Genomic DNA, 26881 nt, shown 5'->3' on the forward strand with positions numbered 1-26881 from the left:
CTGGCAGTTTCCAATCAAGAGAAGCATATGCAAAGAGCATACACGCATCACAGTGCCCGACTTCACCCTGGGCTTCTCCCACATGGCTCGAGAACTCATCACGTAGATGACGGCGGACTATATCAATCGGCAGCAGCAAGAAATCATTTGGTGGCGTAGCACCAAATGTTGCTTACAAAGGCATAGGAGAGGCAAAGTGTGAAAGACCTGTATACATCAAACCTCAACAATTTCCAACTCCAATAGGCCCTAGATGACAAAGAGCTCCTACTGTAGAGCACCCTAGCTTCCTTTTTTGACCTCCAAACCTAGCTACAGGCCGCATAAAAGGTAGCGTAGTGGGCCAACCAACTCTCTCTCACCCAGGTCGTAGCCCAGATTTCCAGCAAAGAGCCACGACAACAAAAGAGGCCCTCAACCAAACCACTCTTGACTTCCAGCACTATTGTGAAGTCACAGAGGAAGCTCTTCATAGCAAAGAAGCGCAACTGGAAGCTGCGGGAGCCAGAGCAGCCCACCACCACCCACATCATCTCACCCTATCTCCAACGTGATCAAGAAGAAGATTGACACCCTAATGGACACTGCAACAGAGCTTCCTCTCCTCGCCATACCTCCCGAAAGCCCCTGCCAACTCCTTGACCTCCATTACAGGACCGTTTGCCTTAACTTGCTCCAACACGACATCTTCATCAACGAATCCCTCTCTCACACCACTTACTCCTATATCCTCACCAACCTACCCATTCATAGAATTACCCTCATGGCTCACTTCTTCTTCCAAGGCTAGATTTCCTTCACCCACCCCCACATCTTCTTCGACTTCCCTACCCATCCCCTCCAAGTGACCCTTATCAGCTGATCCCACCTCCTCCACTTTGGGCAGCCCATGGACAAAACAATCCCATAGGCCTCTCCATCCTAGGCGTCTCTATCCTTACCCCTACCCATCCCAACGAATAGTTGATGCCCTCCGTTACCTCATCCATGCGGCCTACCCATCCCTTCAGTGAGATGAGCTCCCGCCATACTCCACTGCAGGCCTCCTCGTACTTTATTGAAAATGTCATCTACATATGGAGGTCATGCAAGCCACGAGCATCATGTAATTTGTTGACTCACATGCGGCATTTCCCATGGAGTTCACCCTCAAAGAAACTGCGGAGGCCAAAGCCTTCTTCCATGCCCACGGCCCCGAATCCTCTGACGAGGAAGACCCCGATAACGACGACGAGCGACGGAGGCAATGGTGCCCCAAGAGCCCAACCCCCTCAACCACCACCACCACCCTCATCTCCCCCACATCGACCTCCTCCTCCTAGCCCCTCTCACCCAAGCACCAGCACACAACCACCCCCACCCCCCCTTGGCACCACCACACACACTCTTCCCCTCACAATCCTTTACACCCATCCATTTTCCCACTCCATCTCCTTCACCAACTCTCCCCTCACCTCCAACCTTAACACTCAACTTAGGCCTATGTAACGCCCTCACTGAATTACCCTCAACATTGGCAAGGCCTCCCCCAATCCTTATAGCACGCCTCTCACCATCGTTTCCTTGACATCACCCACCCCTGCAACCTCGTCACCACCACCACCACCCAAAAACCCAATCCTGGGCCTTGAATCTTTTCCGTGAGGAGCATGCAAAGAACTCAAAGCTGCTATACAATTTTCCATGGTTTGCTCCTCCGACACCCCAGAATCCATACACCGAAGCTAGCATGCTCAAGTGCCTACATGACTTCATCAGTAGATATGAGTAGGTGCTGGATCCAGCTATGATTGCCACTATCAGGTTCTTCAATTTGATCATCATGCTACTAGAGACGTTCCTAGATTAGAACCATTACCATGAAGGCCCTCAAGGCTTGGCCTTCGCCATCAACAAATGGGCCAACACTGAAGAAGCTATTTGGCTACTATGAGCATGTTCAGGGATGCCTGCCTGGCGCCTCCAAACATTCCAGGATATGATCAAGACAACTTTTTGGATGAGCTATCGTGCCCTCCATCGAGCCCCCCCACATCCTACTTCCCGAATGCGACTTTGTCCAAACCTACTCAATCTATTACCGATAGATCCTTTGCCAGCTCCGAGGAGACGAACTTGAATTATAGAGGAGAGTATGTTAACCACTCCGGTTAACATCATTTTTCAAGCATGGTCGTTAACATCATTTTTCATGCTTCTTGTAACTTATCCTTTTGTAACCGTGCAAAGTGCTTATTGATAAAAGAGATATAAGATGGCCAAGCTTATGGCTTATGTAGTTCCGGTCGTATAAATGAGATGTACATAGAGCTAAAAAGTAGTTTTGGGCCCCTAATTGTAAATGGGCGGCCGGCCATTGTAAAAAGTAAGCTCATGTATATAAGACATTTTATGGAATATGAAAAGGGACAATCCCATTTGTCTCAATTGAGTCTTGCTCTCTCTCACTCGCTCGCTCTCTCTCTCTCTCTCTCTCTCTCTCTCTCGCTCTCTCTCTCTCTCTCTCTCTCTCTCTCTCTCGCTCTCTTAAGTTTGTGCTTGCTTGCTTGTGTTGTATATGCTTTCTTGCTTGATTGTTGTGTATGCACTGGAGGGATGGTGTTAATCTAGCTCTTCTCCTCTCCCTTCTCTTATCTCTATATCTAGATCCCTCTTGCATGCATTTTGGCATTGAGTGAGGGTAAAGCATTCCATAGCTCCCTTCTTCTTTGCTCTCTCTTCACCTAGCTTGTGAATCTCCACTTGGGTGACACAAGCAGTGGTGGTGGAGCGAGCCCCTAACAGCCTCACATAGGGGAGTTAACCCTCATTAGGATTGGTTAAGTGCTATTCTCCGAATCAACCCTTGCATGGTTTGTTTCTCTTCTTCTCTCCTCCTCTGTTGTGTAAGATAGTATGTTTAGATTAAAAGGTTACCATTATGAGTAAAGCACCTTGGTATCTTACGCATGCAAATAGATACTTATCCAAGGTTGGAACATATAAAGCGGCCTTACCATGTTCTTAATGTCAAAATAGGGAAAGTTGTATGGATTTTATGTACATAGTTACTTAAGACTAGTAATAGAGGCTATACCATTTTTAAGTTTAGGTGGCTTAGTGTTAGAGCTAGCCATTTGAATATGAGTCATTTTTTACAATAAGAAATCATTCCCTTACAATGGTTTACTTTTATGATCTCCACTTCTTCCCTTTTATTGCTTGCTCGAATGCTATAGGTTTCTTACATGTTAAATGGATGCTTGTTTAAATCAGTTTGATTATAGATTTTCCTCTTTCGTTAGCTTCTTTCCCCCCCCACCTTTTGTGATAGAGAACCATCGCAAGAACCATGTCTTGTTGCCTCCATCTAGGCATAGAGAGATCTCCCTTCAACGCTTTGGCAAAGGATCATTCCGATGTGACAATGGAGTGAGGACACGATGGCACACCCACATAGGGAAATTGCAGTTTATTTGATTTTGAGAGTGTCTGCTTTTACTTTTGTAGTGCACTTTGGCTTTGAAGTGTGAGTCAAGAATAACTTGAACTTATTAACATCAAATTTCATTTTTGCAGGTGGGTTGGATCTATGTTGTGTAAACCATTTCTATAAATCTATGTTATGCAAACCATTTTTGGGGGTGGGTTAGATCTATGTTGTGTAAGCCATTTCTATAGACCTTTCATTTCATGATGTATATTTTGTCATTTGGAATACAATGTATACAATAAATCAAAATTTCACTTTTCTTATGGTGTTGAAATTTCTTCATTATGTAGAGATCTAGATGTTAAAAAATAATAGCATTTTTAAAAGCGGGAGTTTTATTGCGTGCACTTGTATTTATGTATGTTTGGAATTACATAGGCATAATTTTAAACTTTTGCCAAAGCTTGATCTATCAACGACATCATTATCATTATTTCACTTCATTATGAGAGTTTTATTGTGCGAATTTATATTTCTGTACATTTGTAGGACCAAAGTCAGATAAGAAAAATAGCACCAAAGTCAAAAAATGATGATGATGTCGTTGATAGATCAAATTTTGGAAAATTTTAAAACCAAGACCATATAATTCCTTTGTTAAACTTGGATTGACAGCTACAATGACATGCTCTATAATAAATAGGGAGTTTTGGCTCTTATTGATGTTATGAAATTTTTAAAGTTGTGCAAGATCATATTTGCATTTTTCTCATTCATGGAAGCAAACTATTGTGAACTAACATTATATTTACTATGAACCAACATTATATTTTCTTATTCATGGGAGGAACTAACATTATATTTAAATCTTATTCATGGAAGAAACTATTGTGAACTAACATTATATTGTCTTATTCATGGAAGAAACTATTGTGAACTAACATTATATCCAAAGTAGAGAAGATTCATGCAATATGCTAAGATTTCATCCGTGACATGAGTATGCACCTCATCATAGTATAAAGTTTGCAAATGAGGGTATAGAAGTCTAAAAGTACCAAATGTATGTGTGAAATCGGTGAAAGATATGTGAACCATGACATGAAATGGCAATGGTGGTACGGCCATAAAATAAATGCATGAGTGGCACTCCTAAGATCAGGATCTGAGATGGTAATATAGTGATGTCAATGACGATGATGGTGTACAACATGTTGGTCTAATGAAGGATAGTAGTAGAAAATCAGGTTGTGCATGAAACATCACCCAACAAGCACAAGCATATTAAAAACACCACAACCAATGCTCAACACAAGCCCCACAACTCACAAGGTGCAATCACGTGTGAACAAGCTCCAACTTATCCTCAGGGGGTTCACTTAAAAATATGTAAGTATACCACTTGAGTTCAAATAAAGGGGTTTTATAATTCAAAATTTTAAGGTAAATTTATAGAAATACATTTATAGAAGGGGTTTTTAAAATCTATTTTGAAAAAAAAAAACCCTTAAGTCCATAAAGAAAAAGGGGTCATTTTATTTATGGTAAGGGGTTTTTTTAATACCCCTTGAACGCACGTGATACGTAGGGTTTCTAATAAGTAGTGCACCCCCCGACTAATGTCACCCGCATGTAACATGCTCAAAAATCACTAAAAATATGTGTAATAAAACTTACATCCTCTCCAAGTATGTGTATGCATAATCTATGTGAAAACAACCTCTTACAATAGTAGCGTAGAGGAGGTGTGAATGCAGGGAAAAAAATGAAATGAGGTTAATGGTGAAGATAAAGTCGTGGAAAAGGGTGAAGAGTGTGAAAGGGGGGGGGGGGGGGGGAAGAAAACCCTAAAATTTTAATGGTGATAAGGACCCTTCTTATTATTTTTTCATCCTCTCCTTCTTCATGTATACCTCACTGGTGCATTCTTCCCACTAGTGGCCAAAGCTTCTTCTCTTCACAATGGTGCCATTGGCTACCCAAAGGCTTAGAGCTTGTTAGCTCAATGATGCTGGCTTTAGAAAAGCAAACTCTATGTGCTGCTGAGCCTTAGGAAAAGAAAAGGCGATGAAGTTTTTTGTTGTTTTTTTAATTCACATCAAAGATTATTGTGGGTGCATATTCACCCTTTTTATTGTGGGGTATTAATTAAATGCCACTGACGTGGCATTTAATTAATACCTTAGGCATTTAATCACTCCCCACTTGTCGCTTGCCTCTCTCACCCCCCTACTGATGAAGGTGGCTTGTTTTTTGTTGATCATCCGGCACAAAGAGCAGGCATTGAAGTGCTGTTGTCGCCGGCAGGCAGCACGTCCTTTACAAGCCCTACAAAGCACGTGCATGCCTTGTCCTGGTCGCCTGCATCTGCCTCCCTCGCATGGTGCAGACCTTCTCTGAGGGGCAGTAAAGAGAGAGCCATCGCACAAGAAGAAAGAGCCAGCCAAAAAAAAAAAAAAACGATCGAGCTGGAGCCCTGTGCGCACCTGTTTCTCTTTCGTGACCCCCTCCTCCATTTGCAATTTGTCATGTATAATGGATTCTTAGTAGCCCTTTGTCCCAACTGTTTGAGAGTCTCTTTCTGCATGTTATTTCAAGAGAGTTTCCGTGGTGATAAAATGCGTGTACAATATACTTTTTTTAAAAAGATTACATTAGATCTCTTACCAAAGTGAGACAATGAAGGTTACGTAATACAAATTTGTTTTCATAGCATATTGAAATCTATTTAATTCAAGCGAAGAAAAAAAACGTTGTGGGTGCATATTCAGTGTGTTTTAGAACAAAGCAATAAAGCTTCCTCTGAGTATAAGCGTCTCTTGTACAGTGTTTGAGCCTTTGAATAAAGTCTATGAAGAAGCTTTTTTTATATATATATAAAAAATGTAGATCCTACGCTTCCTATTGAAAAGAACGTGCTGAGGCTTGAAGAATACCAAGGCAAACATGCTGAGCCTTAAATAATAACAAGGTGATGAACGTGCTGCAGACGCCTTCAGCTTCCATTGCTATAGCCACACATGACGTAGAGAGCTTTACTGCTAACTGAAATGTTGATGATCTATGCATAAGTCAGGCATAAACTAGGCCTGCATTTATATATAGCTCTCTGTTGGAAATGTCTACACATTGGATCGTTGACCATCTTGGTTGTCATGTGATGATGCATCGCCGCCATCAAAATTCTTCTATTGCCCTGAGATGGATGGAGAGAGAGATGTGTTGGTCCTGAGATGATAATTTACCTTTTGCACCCTCGCACAGGTAGTCCTGGCAACGTTTGCCAGCATTGGTCCTGAGATGATGGTCTCTGCCTTGCACCCTCACAGGCCTGTTACACTCAGTCCAACGTTCACCAGTTTCTTTACTCACCGTATTTCAAAAGCCCACTGGAGTCTGCAAAGTTTCTTATCAGCCCCTTGACTTTCACTGTGCTAAAATGTGTAGTTTGAATTCCCTATGTTAAGGTTTGTTGTTTAGAGATCCTTATAATGCGGTGCCATCCTTACAATGAGTGGTGTGGTTTTCTCCTCATTGTTCTTCCCAATTCTTTTATGTAGTCGAGCCTTGATCAGCTAGATAATCAACACACATGACACCAATTGTGAAGATTATCAAACACAAACAACCAAACTGCCTGATTCTATTCTTTATCTCAGACCTTTTGCTTCAATATCCATAACTACACTCCTTTTGCCAAGCGTCCGTGTTGATTTAAGAATTATGGATCTTTCCTCACAAACTTCTTCTATGAGGAAAGGTGTACTACTTTTGGTATAGAGGCAAGGATTACTCCTAGTAGGGAGACGAATACAAAAAGAATAACCTTCTTCCACACTGATATTAGTGGGAAAGGTCTTTCCAAAGCCTTTGCTACTCAGTTGAATTCAAGGTCCTTGGGCTGGGCAGTGATTACTATTGAGTTTCTTGCAAGAGACCTATCCACTCATGAAGCCTTGCATGCAGGTTAGGAAACCTTGTGGTGTATGGAGCACACAAGCTTACACCGGTGGTGGATTGGTTTTAGTTCCCAATAGTGTTGTACACTAAAAATTGTAGCCAAAAGCTTATAATCTTTTACAACTTTTTAACTTAATTTGTTGTTAGTGATTTTTCTTTATCAAGAAACTATCCAATTTTTCCTTGATTAGTAAGACTTTGCAAGATTTATCCTTAATTACTTTAATTGAGTTGTCCAACTATTTTTCCCTATGTGCAGTCTCTCTTTGCCAACTTTTGCAAGAAATCGATGAGAATTGCAAAATAAGTTAAAAATTGAGCATTTACATCAATTGTTGCACTCCAATCCCTTGCTATGGTTGATTTGCACAAGAACTTCAATCTTGGCACACTTTCTTGATTAATAAACTCTCCCAAATGTCACTAAGATCTGTTTCTACATAATAATCTTTCAAACTTTGAAAATTCTCCACCAAGATTCTTGAAATTTGGCTCTGCTCAGTAACTTTGTCTAAAGCTGTAAATTGAACTACCAACTACACAGTAATCTCCATAAAATCCTCAACAAAACTGTAATATTCAATCTCTGCATACTTCTTGATGAAAAATTGAACTAAGATCTACACACTTTTTGATAAGAACTACACCAAGACTTGCAAAGCAACCAAAAGTTACCTCCAAACTACCAAGATTCCATAGAAACTAGGCAAGTGTAAAAGAAACTAGGGTTTATGAATAAATTTGATGAACCACTAATCAAGAGGATTAAGCAAGAAAGCTCAAAGAAAATTACATTAAAAATAGCTTGAAACCTTAATTCAAAAATCAAGAAAATCAAGATTCTCCCAAATTTGTGCAAAAATTAAGGTTTCTAAAATATGCGATTAGCATATACCAAAAAATGATTACCATTAAAGATCTAAATCAAGGACTCTGATAAAGGGACCTAAGGGATTGCACTCATTAGCATGGAGTACACACATGTCCCACACTCATAGTAGGGAGTAGCACCTAGACATGGAAAGACTGCCATGAATCAGCCATGAAAGCTTGGGCATAAGCTCCAACGGGTACCTATAAATAAATCTAGGTATCAGCTCTACCCTCTATGTGCAACACTTTGCCACCGCAGTGGGGGAGGATAATGTGTTTTACCTACACTTACCGATCTTCGGGAAGACCATGTACATTGACATTGTGTTAATCGTTGCTTACCAGAATATCGGCGGTAGTGGCTCGATGAGACCGTCTTCCCGTCGATTGCTTCTTGTCGATGGTAGTGTTGCCTTTGTTGGCAGTGTTGGGTTTTGGTATACTAGGTGTACTGATTGCTTCTTGTCGTCCCGGTGTTAGTCATGTTACCTTGTTGTCAACATCGGGTTTGGTGTGCCAGGTGGTTGCTTGTGGTAGTGCTGGCTTCGAGGTTAGTGTGTCAGCGTAGATGGGTTTGTGGATTGGGAGCCTGGGGCTGCAGAATTGAAGGTGAGGGTTTTGATTTTTTATAATAAAATTATTATAATGTTTTTTAAATATTAATAGAATTTAAAAATATGAATAAGAAATCATTATTATTATTAATGAAAAATAAAAAAGAAGGGTTTTTTAATAATGGAAAAAAGTTGTTTCATGTGAATCTGTCCTCAAGATAACGAAGCAATGAAGATCAATCTCCATGGGTAGAAGATACTTCTTAGGATTTCTAAGTAGTTTTCTCCGTCTTCGTGGGGTGTGACTATGGGCAAGTTGATCTTTCTATGAAGGAGTTCTTGTTAGATGAGTTACTAGCTACTCATGGCTCGAAATCGGTACTATTGGCTCTCCCAAAAGGGATGCTGCACTGATTATGAATAGGGAGGTGATTCTTGTCATGTCCAATTGTGAAAATCTTGTAGTGTCCATGGTGGCCAAGATTCTCAGAATCGTCAGGCTCTAGGAGAGGTTCGTAGTCTTGGTTCTCATCTTCACTATCCAATACCTTGTTATAACTTTTACACATGTTAAACGAAGTGGTTTGGACAATTGTCACTCATTGGCAAGAATGCCTCGACCTATGGGATGAGTTTTTCCTAGCTTTAGGTTTATCTTCAAGGATTGGTTACCTTTGCATATATAAATGTGATTGGTTTCCCAAACATCATGACAAATGTGTGATGGAAGCTTAATCCAATACCTTGTTATAACTTTTACACATGTTAACTGAAGTGGTTTGGACAATTGGCAAGAATGCCTCGACCCATGGGATGAGTTTTTCCTACATTTAGGTTTATCTTCAAGGATTGGTTACCTTTGCATATATAAATGTGATTAGTTTTCCAATCGTCATCATGACAAATGTGTGATGGAGGCTTAATTCGAAGGTCTTGATTTTTATACCTTGCAAGGATGCCTAAGGGTTTGGATGTGTTCCTATCAGCATGCTTCACTATAAGGCTTATGCCTATATGAGTGGTGGGCTACCCTAGGCTCCCTGCAATCCTTGGTGATTATGTTAACACTAGCACCACTATCACACAACGGTTACTTTTAAAATAGTGTCCTAGCTTGTTCATGGGAACTTTTGGTTATCCTTTGGTTTTGGTTATGGATGGAGGATGCATTGTAAGGCATGGCTTATCCTCCTCCTCCTCAAGTTCAGGTTTAATTGTGTGGGCTCTTAAATTTTGCTTCATCTAATCAGATAAGTCTCTCTAAAGTTGTGAATTTCCTTGCAAAAGAGAACTTACTGAAACTCATACTTCCGAGGACAAGAAGGCTATGAGGCTTACTATGTCCTACATGCAATACTACACTCACTAGGTTCATACTACTCCGAGGTGTGCTAAGACCTACCAATGTGGAAGGGATGTGCTTTGATCCTTCCCTTAGAGGTTGTGTCTCTGAAGGGGACGAGATAATGTCATCTCACTGATCACCTTAAAGAAAATGTTATGTTGGCGGGGGGGGACCCATGGAAGGCCAACATTCACCTCCCACCACTAAGTCCTCCCTCACTGCATCTAGCAATGTGGGTCTTAGTTGGATTTGTTTGAGAGGTAGAGGCTCCAGAATCGGTTCTATTTATAGCCTCTTGAGAATGGTTACGAGTCTATACTAGGTTTCCTTGGTACCAACAACAATGAGGCGTGCCATGGTTCCCATGTCATTGGCAATGAGCACAAAATTGTTATTGTCTAGGCCTAAGCACATTGGACACTTTGTACTTGTATGATTTCGATGATAAATCATACAGGTGATGTTTGGAGCTAGCCTTGAGGTTACCCTTGGGGCTTGAGGTTCTGGCCTTGAGGTTACCCTTGGGGCTAGCCATACCACTACTAGCCTAAACAGTTAAGCAGATTCTCTGCCAAATCATCCATGCTCATGCCTTGCTTTTGCAACTCCCCTTCCCATTTTAAATGCTATCCTCAACATGTCTTCTATGTATTCACGTGGTAGGGGAACATAAGGAGGTGGTTACACGAAACCTTTTGTTTTAGGATAGGGGATCTCTTGCCCTATATGGTTTCAGGATTCGGGATCTCTTTCCCTATGGGGTTGGACTATGCCGTTTTTTTTAAATGGCACTTGTCCTCCACTGACCTAGCTTTGAGGACACATTATGAGAATTCTCTTGTGGATCCCTTTGTGTTGAGGTAGTCTTTGATAATGGTTCTTTTCCCTTCCTCGTGTACCCGGTTCCTCATCTAAGCAGAGAAGAATTGGAGCTTGGTTATTCTATGATAAAGGTGCATCTATAATAATGAGCTCCTATGAGAGCGAGACTCTTGACTTGCAATGTGTGTGTGTGTGTGTGTGTGTGTGTGTGTGTTTTGTTGGGTGTATTATGGAACACTTTTCCTTGGGGGTACCAAAAAAGAGATCATCTAGATTGCCATAACTGCAGTTATTGGGTTGCTTTTTGTTGGTCATGGTCTCCTTGGGATAAACTCACCCAGCTCACACTAAATGTTTAAAACATAGTGGCGTCCGACATGGTTTGACCGCTTCTTGTGGTTGGGTGCGAGCCTTGAGGTTTCTAGTCTTGCTCTCACTCCTCCACTGGAGCTTCATGGTTGAATACCTTCTTCATAAAATTTAGGGTGTTGTTGTTGATAGAGCTAGTTGGTGATTCTAGAGGTATGGAGCTCGTCTCCAGGTGTTCTGTTGTTTCTCTGCTTACGTTTGTGTTTCATTGGGTCATTTCTTCCCAAAGCTTCTTACTGGAGGTGGATCCGAAGGAGTTTGGCCTTTTAATATAGGAGCACTCTGCTAAGTGCTTAGAGGAATGTGGTAGCTCCTCTCTCCAGGTGTTCTGTTATTTGTCAGCTTATGTCTGTGTTTCATTAGCTCATTTCTTCCCAAAGCTCCTCACTTTGAGGTTTGTCCAAAGAAATCTAGTCTTTTTAATAGATTAGCACTCTACTAAGTGCTAATTATTTATTGGGATCAAAGGTTTGGTGGGTTTTAGGAATTGTGGTTTGATACGCTGTAGTTGAACGTATTGTTATTTCCAACAATTAGTTCAGATTATGTTCGCATCAAAGGTCCTTAGTGCTTTTGGTGAAGGTCTAAAAATGCTCACATCTTTTTTGTAAACTCACCTCGCGTACTTTCCTTTCATGAAATAAGCATACCTAGGCACATAAATCTAAGAAATGGGCCTATGAACCGGGTTGGTGTGCACTTATTGGTAGGTAATAATTGTACTCTTTATTGATTTCTCAATAACTACAAAGGACAAGAATTTTCCTTGGAATTTGTAGCTTGTATAGAGTGTATGATAGGAAAATCTTTCGAGGGCATGAGTAAGTATATCCATATAAGTCTTTAAGGTGTTAATAATTAGTTCGTACAATGTTAGGTATACCTACCTCTAGACTCTCGTATCCATGGTCTGTCCATGCTCACTTTTGCAAGATCACGTGTCCAGACTCATGTCTTTTTCCGCAGGACTATAGGCTATCCGAGAGCAAGTTTGGCTTGGTTTTTGATAGTTTTTATGATTTTTTTGGACTTGATGGGGTGTGATTAATGTTTCTAATCCTAGTTAATGATTGTTATGCAAGTAATTTAAGTATTTTTTGTTAGATTTTCATGCTTCTAAGCTACCGTATTCAAACAATGCATGAACAAATTATGAAAATTTATGAAATGCATGAACACGCTTGGTTATCCCACTCTAATCCATCTTAATAGAGCTTAATGCTCATGTTTTCACGGTGGATTTCATCCTGGTCACAATTGTTAAGCTATTCCTTGGCTCAAAGCAATGAAATCTAAGCCTCTTGGGCTCTAATTTCATGCAAAATCACCAATGAAATAGGGTTTTTCCCTTCCAATAGATGGAGCTAGAATGCCCTGTTTTACAAATAAAAACTAAAATGCCCTAATGAAAATAAGCTTTAAAGAAAAAATAAAAAGCAACAAACATACATATTTGATAACTCTAAAATTGTATGTTTTTTCGGAGTGTGACCTCCTAATCATCAACACCGGCAATATTCGATAATCCCAATGGCTAGGAATGGATGGACAGGCGGAGCTAAGCCTTAAGGCTAGTCACCATCGATGGCGCTAAATATGTTCAAGTCATCGATGGTGCTAAATATGTTCAAGTCAAGAGCTCACCTTAGCCTTAGCAAAAGCATGTGCTATTGCTCTTGCCTTAGAGTTGCAAATTGTAACTTTCATATGTGGGTATGCTAGCTTATGCATCGTCTCCTCATTCCGTTGTAAAACTAGAATGCTCCTTTGACAAAGGAGTGAAGGGAGAGCTCTTTATGCCTAGATGGAGGCAACAAAAGGTGGTCCTTTGTGATGGTTCTCACTCACAAAAGGCAGGGGAAGAAGAAGCTAACGGAAGAGGAAGACCAACAATCAACCCTATTCAAACAAGTATCCATCTAGCATGTAAGAATCTAATAGCATGCAAGCAAGCAAGATGGAAGATGAGAAGCTCACAAGTGAACTATTGCAAGGGAATGATTTTGCTTATTGTAAAAAATGACTTATACACAAATGACTAGTTTTCACACTAGGTCGGTCAAACTTAAAAATAGTCCAGTCTGTATTACTAGTCTTAAGCAACTAGGTATACAAAGTCCATGGACTTTTCCTATTTGAATTAAGCACAAGGTAAGACCACTTTATATATTCCACTGCTATCTTACAAAGGATAAGTGCTGGCTTGCACGGAGAAGATGGCAAAGCGCCTTATGGTAAGTTGGGGAGGTACGTTAACCTACGGAATGATTAACAAAAAGGAACAATAATAAAGAAGACAATATTTACTCTACTATGCGCTATGAGCTACATTCTAATGATGAAGATAATTCTCATTGGAGAGAGAGAGAGAGAGAGAGAGAGAGAGAGAGAGAGTTCTACTTTGCTTTGTGCACTCTTGCACTATTTTAATTAGCTATCACTATAGAGAGAGAGAGAGTGTCGAGACAGCTCTCAAATCTCAATGTCGTTAAAAATGAAATTAGGCTGAGTCGGAGTCATAATATATGACTCAATTGATGGGAACGGCTCGTTAGCACACGTGTGACGTGATTGGGTGGTACACGTTTGAGATTGAGCAGGCTGGATGGCACGTGGGTTCCGCGAAAAGTTTCTATCGGAAACGCCGCCTGACCCACGAAGATTCCCGTTTAGCGCCACCACCACCACTCGTGAGTCGTGACTCAGCAGCACTCAACCGATAAAATAACAACGTGATTGAATTTGAATTTATATTCTTTCCCATTTTATTTTCGTAAAATTATTCACCGCGCTCCTGTATTCCCGACGCGCGTGCTTCTTCTCAATCGCCTTTGCTGTGGTCTCTTGCGGACCCCTGCCTGTGGCTTTTCTGAGCTTTACCCACCTGTGAGCTCGCTATGGCTGACTCCTCAGAACCCAATGGCAATCTGTTTGAGCTCAATCAGCGGCTGGACCAGCCCTTGGATATCGAAGCTGGGCGCATTCAAGGCTTGGAATCACGAAAGGTGCCATCCATCTTTATGTTGTGTGCTCTTCTCTTTGTATATTGAAAGTCAAAAAATCATCAAAAATACCAGAAATGCGAAAACCCGATTTTCCCTTGAATCGTTTCAAGCAGATGGCGAATACTTGGTTTGGGTCTTTATGAAGGCTTATTACTTAAGACTGCATGCTGATTAAAGATAATTCCAAGGTGTGCATTGGCGTTAATTGTGACGTTTGTATTTTCCTCCCCCGGCCCAAAGCACGCTCCCCCTTTCTTCCCCAGAAAAAAAAAAAAAAATCCCTGGCCAAGGAAAAAAAAAACAGGCTTATAACCTGACAAATCAGCTTTCTGGCTTATTACTCTGAGTCTGCTATTTAGTAACTGCTGATAGTTAATTAGCACTGCCATTTATGTGTTCAATAATAACTTATCGTGTGAACATTGCCATTTGTATGCCTTTACCTGCTCATGATTTGGTCCCCCCTGCTTGCTTGCAGACCCTATCAGCCCTAGTCATTCTGCGCTTTGCATTCCAGAGCCTCGGAGTCGTATACGGGGATCTCGGAACTTCCCCTCTGTATGTGTATCATAGCATTTTCCCTAATGGCTTTGTTGAAAAGGAAGATCTAATGGGAGCTCTTTCACTCATCATATACACGTTGCTTCTGATACCCCTCATCAAGTACACTTTCATTGTCATGAGAGCAAATGACAACGGTGAAGGTATTCATGTCACTTTTGCATGGTACTGCTTGATATTATGATGCTCTTGGTATTCAAGTTTGTGATGTTTGACTGTCATCTTGCATTACAGGAGGCACATTCGCTCTTTATTCGTTGATCTGTCGCCATGCCAAGATCAACACAATCCCCAATCAGCACCCGACAGACCAGGCGTTAACCACGTATCACCGACGTAAACTTGATGCGAAGTCAATAGCAGGGAAGACAAAACGATGGCTGGAGGAAAAGCCTTACAGTCAAAGACTTCTTGTCCTTCTGGTGCTTTTTGGCACCTCTATGCTCATAGGGGATGGCATATTGACTCCTGCAATTTCAGGTATGGTGCCTTTTGTGCAGTAATAGTTGATCAACCTGTGATGCTGCTTGGTTAGAATGATCTAGAAGGTTGATGTTAACGTCATGTCTTGGACAAGAAGCGCTTGAACGTAACTTCAAATGCTCAATAATCACGAGAGCAATAGATGTCACATGTCAAAGGCATTTCGGGTGCCCTTGCCATTGCCTATTATTGTTGCCACAAACATTTCTTAAATTTTCCTTTCCTGGACAGTCTTGGGTACATGGTGGTGGTCTGAGAATGCAAAGCCGAGGGGTTCGGACATACACAAGTTTTAGTAAGAGAGTGTGTGGCCTTCAGCACTTCTTTGTTGTAAGAATTGTGCTTACTTTACTAGACCTGGCATGGAGAGTGGTATATTTCAGAGACTGAGAGAGTAGAGTTAATTCATAGGAGACTGCCGAAGAGAGGTTTGAGCAAGTGGTTTCTCCGAAGGTGCTCCTAGAAAAGGTTCTCATCAATGCAAGCTTCAAAAAGAGATTCAGAGCTTCAACAGAGAGAAGCATCCAGTGCCTTTGGTAAGAAAAGATTGGTCAAAATTTTTGTTGAGTGCCCATCAGGATGCTTTGCATCCAAAAACAGCCACAATTTTAGGGGGTTAGAAGGCAACAGCCATCAGGATGCTTTGCATCCAAAAACATCCAAAAACAGCCACAATTTTAGGGGGTGACAAGGCAACACACATCTAACCAGTGATGAAGAGGGAGCTTGTCGGGTGAACCTGCCTTGAATTGCTAATTGTGGCTTCTGCCAAAGCTTGAGGAGCCTCGTCTGATGAACTTGTCTTGAATTGCTTTATTCGTGTCGAATGTGATGACTGCATGGCCATGGCAGAGCTCAATGGAGCGAATGGCGTCAACGCCCCAAATGATGGTGAGCATGGCTTTTTCCAGATGGTGAGCAGCGTTGTCTGCCGAATTTCTCTTAAAAAACCTTCCAATCCTGGCCCTTCATGATGGGTCATGGAGGATAGGTTGTGGCCATTATTGATTTTGCATGACTCAATGATAGGTAGATTAGATGTAATGAGGTTCAGCAAGAACAATGCTTTTTGTAGGCTTTAGAGTAGCCTTATCTTTTGACACGTACATAGGATACATGTCAACACACACACACACACACACACACACACACACACACACACTAATGACCTGTGGCACACTTATCTTATCCACTCATAAGAGTGGGTTCACGGACACATGGACACAAACACATAAACACATACAAGGGCTGGTTCACACATATGAAGCTCCGAATACCCAACAAATCTCCCTTCGGAGAGTGAGGGTGGCGAGACCCAATACGCAAAGGAAGTAGCTATCTTCTAACTCCATCACATGGAAGGGAGCGATCTAGCCACACACCTCCTGTGCCATGCTAATCCTCCAATAATCCTCCAATGAACAAGTGATCGAAGCAGCAAGGTGAGCTCTTCGTAAGATAACACGGAGCCTTTTATAAGTGAAGGCACACAAAACACACACACATTTACAAATCTTTTTGGGGGGACAATTAAGACTACCCTGTTCGGGGTTGAGCAAAATCTTGCCTTACACTTAGTAATTAACAATTAAACAAGTTGAAAATGGCACCACAAAATGAAGCTTAACAAAGTGGAAAATTGAAATCACTTGCACACTGCACTAGGGCCAGAAAGGGCCGACCCTCTTTGTAATAGATTGTATTATTAAGTTTCCTATTAGAAGCTTCATAGGCATTCACATGCCAAACTGTCCATAGGCATTCATGCAAATGAGAATAGCATTGCTAACGTGGTTGTTGATGCGCTTGATTGCTTCCATAGTCTCCATTTGATTTCACAGTCTCACTCCTCGATTCCTCATAGCTAATCAAATGCAACTATGCTCCATTGGCATCCATACACAAACATTGTGCGTGCAAAGACCGAGATATAGGACCATGATGACTAGTATTCAAACCTTGAGTAAGTGAAAGAGAGCTTAAACGAGCTCTTAGTGCAATTTTTTGCATCTTGCATTTGAGTACAACCATCGTATGGTTGATGTCCACGCTTCCAGGGGTTTATTTCCACTCCTAGTTGAAATTAGGGTTTTTGTAAATTAGGGTTTTAACTTTTCAGTAGGTATTTTGACTCCAAAATTGGGGCTTTTAGGTGCAAAAAAGATGCCCAAAGCAGAGGGCTATAGATGTACTATGGTCTTAACTTTTCAGTAGGTATTCCGACTCCAAAATTGGGGCGTTTAGGCTTAAAAAAGATGTCCAAAGCAAAGGGCCAGACATGTACTATGGTTGTCCCAAAATTAGGGTTTTTGACAGAATTAGGATTTCTGTAAATTAAGGTTTACAAAAAATTTCGGAGAGAGAAATATTTAGGAGGCTCCATATTCATGAATAGAAGAGAAATTTTACAAATTGGTGATCATATGGAGACTATATAAGAAGACAAGATTTTTGAAGCTTTCATGACTATGGGAATCATGAAAAAGAAGAAAATCAGCTTTCCCAAAAGTGTGTGTCCAAAAATGAAAAGAGAAGCTCCGCCCACTTTTAGAGAGAGGGGAGAGAGAGAAGATAAGCTTTCCCAACGTGTAGAGGATGAGTGGAGGGTGTCTATTGAGCCGCCTGTCCAAACCATCTCTCCTCGACATGTGGGAGGCCGCCCAAAGCTCATAACATGCAGAAAAGGGTGCCTGAATATGTGTGGCCGACCGGGAGTGGAAATTAGTCCAATCTCTTATATATATATATATATATATATATATATATATATATATATATATATATATATATATATATATATATATATATATATATATATAATAGAACATGCCCAAATTCACCTTTTAGGAACGTGCATGTTATATACTCATGGTAGTCAACCCACAAGACTATAAATTGTCCGCTTGAACTTTAATGAAGTGGGGACGTCCAAACTCACTTATAACTTGGGCGGGCACATTTGTTGAAGTGTGGACTTGCAAAATAGAAAAATTTACCATTTGCTCATAAAATGAGCAACATAGAGTAGAGTAGTATATTCCATAGGCGAGGTCAAAAGACAGTTTCACTCACACGGTTCACAAGAGGGCATTCCCAACTCATGACCTACTCGCACGGTTCACAAGAGGGCATTCCCAACTCATGACCTACACGCACAATTTACGCATGCAATAAAATAGTTCACGCGAAAACAGGTTCAAAACCTTACATGCATAGCTGCAATGCAAGAATGCACCATGGAACAGTTTTCCATTTCGTTCAGCTAGTAACCCATGGTACCATATTCTGGATATGGGTGCGGATCAATATCCCCAATCTACATAACGAGCCTACTGGCTCTTGGTGTTGACAACAAGTCCTCGACCATGCTGGTCCATCTTATGGAACTCGTCCATAAGTTGGAAGCACAGAGAATGCCCAAATAGTGACATCCTCCCCTACTTCTAAATAGTTGACCGCAAGTGAAATGCTTCCAGGTATGCTTGAAGAAGCTGTGGATACTCTTGAAAGTAAGCTTCATCTATTCACTTCCCATCCATGGGAGAAAAATTCTTGAATTTTACAAGATAGCATCTTTGTAGCTTGCCTTTTGCAAGTTTACGCACTTCATGAAAGACAATTTGTTCGGGTTGCAAAACCTCTTTCAGCTCATCCCCTTCCGATGGATCCTCTAGAACTGGTTCCACAGGTGGAGGTCCCACATACTTGCGCAAGAGGCTCACATGGAATGCATTGTGTATCTTCCAATGATTTAGTAAAGCAAGCCGGAAAGCCGCATCATTTATCTTTTTGATCACTTTGAAGGGTCCATAATACCTAGTAGAGAGCTTAGGGCATGCTCCATTCTTACCAGGTCTCTTACTAAGCTTGGCTTTCTCAAATTTCAGCAATACCAAATCATTTTCTTTGATATCCAGTTGCCTTCTATGCTTGTCGGCATCCTTTTTATGCTTTGCTTGAGAATGTTCAATGGCTATCCGAACATGTGTAAAGGCAATATCAAGGTCCCTTACGTACTAGTCTTATTTAATCATTGCGTTAATAGGGAAGCGATTTGTTTTTGCTAGTCTACTTGTAAGTGCTAGCCTTCATCATGGCTGAGTCTTCCCTTCACCTCCGGAGAAGTGATAGAAACTCAGCTCATTGGTCTCTGTATAAATTGTGTTCTCTTGGTTGGGACAATTTTTTATAGATGTAAACCTGCACCTACTCTGGGGCGTTGATGACGTGAGTAGCAATGTTGCAGCACTTAGTCCATGCTATGTATGATGAAGTTCATGATTGGACAATCTTTGAGGTAAAGTTCGCACTTTTTGTATTCTCGTCTTTATTTGTTTTGTAGACTTGTCTAGTATGCGAGAAATGTGTCATTTGGATCCTGATTTTGGTTATATATGGACTAATTTGATGGCTAGTCATGCACATCCATCTTATATGGTTAAAGATAGTTGGCTATCTTATGAAGGATAACTAATTTGATGGCTAGTCATGCACATCCATCTTATATGGTTAAAGATAGTTGGCTATCTTATATGGTTAAAGATAGTTGGCTATCTTATGAAGGATAACTAATTTGATGGCTAGTCATGCACATCCATCTTATATGGTTAAAGATAGTTGGCTATCTTATGAAGGATAACTAACTGCCTATGCGTGGTAAAAGACTTAGTTTTGGATAATGGATTTCATTATGGATTTTCCTCATACACAATATGGTAATGATGCAATTTGTACCATTGTGGACAGGTTTAGCAAGCAAGCACATTTCATACCTGTCACACGAAGACCATAAAAGCTGAGCATATGGTCAAACTCTTTGTCACAGGTGTTTAAGCATCATGATATGTCTGTCTAAGTCAATTGTGGAGGATAGAGATCCCAGAACAACCACCCTCTTTTGGAGAGCTCTATTTGATAACATGGACACCAAGCTGAATTTTTCATCAGCTTATCATCCTCAAGCACATGAACAAAGTGAAGCCGCAAATTCAACTATATTGGATTCGCTTAAATGCTGTGGCAAATCAAAAATCTTCTTGGGAAAAGTATCTACCACTTGTGGAATTCGCATTCAATAATACAATACATGCTTCTACAGGTAAGGCTCCTTTTGAGATCATGTATGGCAAAGTGGTATTGCCACCCATCCTACGCACTAAGGATGAGATTTTTGTTGTCGATGAGTACTTGAGAAATACATACCGTCATAAGGCTAGATGAATTTGAACTTACGAATAATTTTAAAAGAAAGAAGAGAATCACCAAAAACAAACAAAAAGGAGGCAATCAAAATTGCAGCCACACATGGCTTTCTTGATAATGCATCGGCCACCACATTTTTTTTGCCGGGAGTATGGAAAATCTGAAAATGAAACATTGAGAGGAAATTAGCCATCCTCATTTACTTTTCGGAGAGTTTAGTTTGCGTAAGAAAGTATTGCAACTTTGATGGTTAGTGTGACCGCTCCCTACAGGAGGCCTATAGATCGGAAGACAATATACACATATTTAGAACACTTAATCTAACTATATCTTCCACTTGTAGAGTTTGCCTACAACAACATAGTTCATGCCTCCACGGGAAAGGCTCCGTTTGAGATTATTTATGGGAGAGTGGTCTTGCCACCCATCCTTCGTACAAAGGATGAGATTTTTGTAGCTGATGAGTATGTGCGTGACTTGGACGTAGCCTTTGCTCAGGTGTGGACAACCATTGCAAGGTCACAAGATAAGCATAAAAGGGCTGCTGACAAGTATAGAAGAGACATGCAAGTCAAGAAAGGTGATTGGGTATTGTCGAAATTTGAGAAAGCTAGGCTTCGGAAGAGGCCAGGACGAGAGGGATCATATCCAAAGCTTTGTACTCGATATTATGGACCCTTCAAAGTGACTGATAAGATCAATGAAGTGTACTTCAGGCTTGCTTTATCCAGCCATTGTTTGGAAGATTGACAATGCTTTTCATGTGAGTCTTTTGCGGAAGTATGTGGGGCCAGATCTAGAGGAGCCTGTCATAGAAGATCCGCCAGAAGTCGATGAGCTTGAGGAGATCCTTCAGCCAGAGCAGATTGTATTTCACAAGGAGAGAAAGTTACCACATGGGAAGCTTTCCCGAAGATACCTTGTGAAATTTAAAAATTATTTGCCAATTGATGCAAAGTGGGTAGATGAGGATTATTTTGCTGACTACTCTCAGTTTTTGCAGGCATATCTTGAGGCTTTTTAGCCGAGGTCAATTGTTTAGAAGCCCGGGGGATGTCACCATTTGGTCCATCTCTATTTTTGGAGCCACTTCTATGTCACTCCATAGAGTGGCGAGATTTGTGTCATGTTCACATGGGGCCAGCCCAGTGTCCCATGTGAAAGGGCCAGTTTTATGGTGTCATAGGGACGGGAGCCAGATCAGTGCCACCCGTGTGTGATCAGTGTTGCGTCACATGGATGGGAACCAGCTTCGTGCCACCCGTGTGTGATTTGCTTCGTGCTGTATGGATGGGAGCCTGTTGGTGCCACACCCGTGTATGGCAGGATGGTATCTTACCTATGGGATTGTCACTTCATAGGAAGACCAGGACATATTTATTTATATATCTCATGCCAGTTTTGTGCCTGACAGGAACCTCTTGTACAAGTTTCATGAAAGGGAGATTTCGTCCATTATTTGTGCACATGCATTTATGCCTGCATACATAAATTTGTTTTTGCATGACTTATTTGCGTGTTTGTCTGTTACGCCGTGCTAGTACAGTGGACGGGGACGCCCCCAGTGTACCGTGGAGTGCTAAGCAGTTGCTGACTTGGTGGTGTGGCGTGTGAACAGGTGGTAAGTATTTTTGTGTTGGCCTTTTAAAATGATAAAATCCATAAATCAGAGTGAACCTTAATATTTATAAGATATTGTGTTCACACTCAATTTAAATAAGGACTGGACACTTGCTTAAGTGGGGAGGGCCCAAAGTAATAAGATGAACTAAGGTTTTATAACCTTTAAAAAAAGGCTTGCATGGAGATTCCCACATGTGGGTTGGTGGATTGACTTGCCATCTTCATCACTTGTTGTACTCGCCTGCCTCTCCGCGCCTGGTTTTTACCCGTTTTTGTCCATGCTTGGGTGCATCTATCATCTCCTTGCCTGTGTGTTGCCCACGTGTACCTACAGTACTCGCCTGTGTGCTGCCTTTGTATACCTGATGTACCACCTGCAGATTGCTACAGCCTATGTATTGTTGTTACCTTGTGTGTACCTGCTGTACCATCTTCAGTACCTGCTGGCTGCCCACGTGTACTTGACAGTATCTGTTGCACCTACAGGCCGCCCATAATTACCTGTTGTACCTGTCTTGTGTACTTAGCTGGTTGTTTTGTTGAAGCTTCCATTTTGGAGTACAATACAAGGGAAATGGTCTTCATTAGTGAGATTTGAATTAAAATCCATGCCAGGTATTTATTTCAATATTTTATCTCAAATTCAGATAATGATTCAAGTTAAATGCTGTTATTCTAAGCTTTGTGTAGATAAGTTCTTCTCCAGTTGCATACACTCTAGAGGATCATTGGAAAGAGGTTTCTCCCATGACTGCCCTAACCGCGCTCTCATTTATGAAGGAGCCAGTGAAGGTCAAGAGGGTATGAGGAAAAACCAAGTACAAAGCTTAATTGGGAGAATTGGGAAAAGTTCCCTCCGCGGTGTACATTGTTGCCTGCGTTAGTACGGGCGTGCCTGTTTGTGCATGGTCCCGAAAGACCAGTGAAAGGCAAGTGTACACCCAGTGAAGGTGGGAACGAGCCTGTGATTTGGGGCTACTCCAACCAACACTTTCTTCATCGGTTTGAACCAGATCTGTTTGGTTGTTTGTACTCCCTAGTGGAGGAATGTGGCCTTTTCAGATCCATGACACTTGTACAAATATAAATACTCCAAGAAATACAATAAGTATTGAGGGGGGGGGCAGCCCTTTCCAGTCCTAGTGCTGGTGTCATTTGTATTTTTTTCAGTATTTTCAGTGTTGTGTTGTTGATGCGGTCACAGTCGGTTTTGACCACAAATTAAGCTCCCAATAAGTAGTGTTTTCACAATGTGTGAACAAACTCAAATAAGTGGAAAACCTTACATATCCTTAGTCGTGACACGTATAACTATCACTGTAAATCGTGACTGAGATACCTACAGTAGTAACTAATATTGACATAATAAGAGTGAGCGGATCTATCAGGAAACCTATTTTCATGGAAATCTCATCTTTAAGGATCCACGACCACAAATACTAGTGAGTGGAGGGATCTCAAGAAGGGTTTAGCTCATTCCACTATGTCTCAGTTGGGATATATGGTGTTAGCATTGGGCATTGGTGCTTATCGATCTTCTCCGTCTCATCTTATCACACACGCTTATTCCAAAGCCTCATCATTTCTCGGATCTGAAAGATTATCTTGGAATAGTAACCGGAAAATCTATATTCTTTATGGGAGATAATCTGTTAGAAATATCTCTAGCACGATTTTTAATTCGTAAGTGCATGAACGCCGGCCAATTATTCCTTCTCATAAACATTAAGTATAAGCTCGGTATCATGCAATCTCCTGCTTTTATATGCAATTGCATATTTGTCTTGATTTAGGACAGCACCAATATAATTGCCATATGCGTCACATTCAACAATGAATGGCTTATGCAAATCGGGTATGATCAAGAGTGGCGTAGTAATAATGGCATCCTTGAGAGAATTGAAAGCATTAATTTCAGCTTTCGTCCGTTTGAACATAGCACGTTTCTTGGTCAGTTTATGCAATGGCAAAGCAATCATTGCAAAATGGAAGACAAATCTCTTGTAGTATGAGCATAAACCAAGAAAACTGCGTACTTTATGTATGGATTTTAGTGCTGGCCAATCTTTGATGGCTTGTTCTAGTATCTAGTCCATACTATGCATAATGGACTTGATAGTTATATAGTCTTGTGGGTTGACTACCATGAGTATATAACATGCACGTTCCTACAAGGTGAATTTGGGCATGTTCCTAGATTCATCTAGGTATATAATCTTTGATGGCTTGGATCTTTGTGGGATCCATTCTCATGCCATATTTGGAGACTATATGTCCCAAATAGTGAATCTCCAAAAGGAAGAATTCACTCTTTTTGCCATTTATCATAATTAGTGTTGCCTTAATTCATCAAAGACCACCGTCACGTGCTTCTCGTGTTCTTCCTCATTCTTGGAAAACACAAGAATATCTTCAAAGAAGACACCTGTAATGCTCTATGATTTCTGAAAATTCGGTTTGTCATGTGATTAAAAGTACTTGGAGCATTGTTTGCCTATTTTGCGGTGAACTTCCTGGCACTAATTCAATATGGTGGTCTTCCGATCGAATGGGAGGCATACCATCCGGAAGAGAGCCGGAAAAACAATCCTTAAATAATCTTAAAAAATTCAGCCTATCATGTGTAAGGGTATCCATATGTACATTAGCATGTTCCACTTCATCACATACAAAAACCAAATACGAACAAAGACTCTTTTTCATTGCTTAATTGATTTGTACATGAGATACAACGGGTATAGTGTCACCCGCCACACCGGCATCTATACAATGGTCTCTACCTTTGTAAATAAAAGAGAACATTCATGTACATTCCCACATGTCTGAGTTTTGAACTCTCAGAATAGTTGGCTTCATGGAATGCAATTTAAAATTGGGAGATGAAAGATAATGCTTTACCTGAATCATACTCCCCATGATAAACCTCAAATTTTACATGCTTGTCACCCACATCAAATTATCTGGCTTTCTGTCTATGGTAGTGGGTTTCTTCTTCATGTGCCATGGCTGGCTGGTTCCTGCATCCAAAGTAGGCACATATCGTTCATGCTCCATACTTAGAGGGGTTGATTTATGTATATGCTCTTTGGAAATGTTTTCAAGTGGCATAGGAGGAGGCCTACGAGAGGAATTGGCATGTGCGGTAGAGGCATAATGAGAGGTTGTAGACACCTCTTCTGTTTTTCTATGCACAACCGGTTTCAACTTTGATGCCACAAGAGATGGCCTACTTACATTAGGTGGCTTTTTGAACACAAGCCCACCTTGTTTACTTGTGATTACATCACCTTGTCCCATAAGATAAGAGATGCCCATAATATCTCTTGGTTGCATTCCCAATTCCAATGCAACATTCTCTAATGCATCATTCACAAAGGCGGGCTGCCTTGCCATATAAGATACATTCTTAGTTTGTGAACCTTCATGCATGCTTTTGAGTTGGTCTTGCATTTCACATAGTTGCTTCTTGAGAGTTGCAATTTCAGCTTGTCTCGTTTCCTCCAAAGCCTTCTCCTTGCTACGGGATGGCTGTCCCAAATGTACATATGTTACATTGTCTTCCTCTCTAGCATGGGACGGCTGTCCACCATGCAGTTTGCCATCATGAAATGCATGAGAGACATTTTCAGCCATATCTTGTTTATGCATATGAGCATCATTACATTCTCTTCTCCATGCTCCACATATGCATATTGTCTTTCATTTACATCTCGCATGGTACCTGTCTGGCTTGCCATATTGTCTAACAATGCTAAATGCTAGTGTTTGCAAGATTTGGATCGTCTTCCTCATACGAGAGAAGATCCTAGGCTCTGATACCAATGAGACTCCCCTGTTCGGGGTTGAGCACAATCTTGCGTTACACTTAAGTAATTAACACAATTAAACAAGTTGAAAATGACACCACAAAATGAAGCTTGATAAAGCTGAAAATCGAAATCACTTACACATTGCACTAGGGCCGGAAAGGGCAGACTCCCCTTGTAATAGATTGTATTATCAAGGTTCCTATTTTACAAGCTTCACAAGCATTCACATGCCAAATTGTCCATAGGCGTTTATGCAAATGAAATCATCATTGCTAACATGGTTGTTGATGCGGTTGATGGCTTCCATAGCCTCCATTTGATTTCATAGTCTCACTTCTCGATCCCACATAGCTAATCAAATGCAACTATGCTCCATTGGCATCCATACTCAAACATTGTGTGTGCCAAGACCGAGACATAGGACCATAATGACTAGTATTCGGATCTTGAGTAAGTGAAAGAGAGCGTAACGAGCTCTTACTGCAATTCTGCTTCTTGCATTTGAGTACAATCATGGTATGGTTGATGTCCACGTTTCCAGGGGTCCATTTCCACTCCTGGTTGAAATTAGGGTTTTTGTAAAGTAGGGTTTTCAGTAGGTATTCCGACTCCAAAATTGGGGCTTTCGGGTGCAAAAAGATGCCCAAAGAAGAGGGCTATAGTTGTACTATGGTTACCCATAAATTAGGGTTTCTGACAGAATAAGGGTTTACAAAAAAATTCGGGACGATAGAATACTGGGGAGGCTCCATATTCACGAATAGAAGAGGAATTTTGCATGGTCAAGCTCGGAGGTAACTTCAACTTCATTGACACCTCGTTGATCTTTCTCTCGATAGGAAACGGTCCGAAGTTCTTGAAAC

General features: G+C 41.1%; 1 protein-coding gene across 2 annotated transcripts in view; it reads left to right on the forward strand.

The window, feature by feature from the left end:
* The first annotated feature begins 14083 nt into the window (after positions 1 to 14083).
* The window catches only part of LOC147635842 (potassium transporter 11-like), a 34455-nt gene continuing 21657 nt past the window's right edge, over positions 14084 to 26881 (forward strand). Inside the window, exons 1-4 of one of the 2 annotated variants that reach the window (XM_086801197.1) lie at positions 14238 to 14340; positions 14454 to 14528; positions 14819 to 15044; positions 15136 to 15381. In XM_086801197.1, coding sequence (XP_086657323.1) covers positions 14505 to 14528; positions 14819 to 15044; positions 15136 to 15381 — 496 coding nt within the window. In that variant the 5' untranslated portion in view covers positions 14238 to 14340; positions 14454 to 14504. Of the gene's footprint in view, positions 14341 to 14453; positions 14529 to 14818; positions 15045 to 15135; positions 15382 to 26881 lie in introns of both variants that reach the window. The other variant, XM_086801196.1, reaches the window with a different exon arrangement.

Source organism: Cibotium barometz, chromosome 8 (assembly GCF_041138505.1).
Source record: "Cibotium barometz isolate CiBa-2024 chromosome 8, ASM4113850v1, whole genome shotgun sequence".
NCBI classification, from domain to species: domain Eukaryota; kingdom Viridiplantae; phylum Streptophyta; class Polypodiopsida; order Cyatheales; family Cibotiaceae; genus Cibotium; species Cibotium barometz.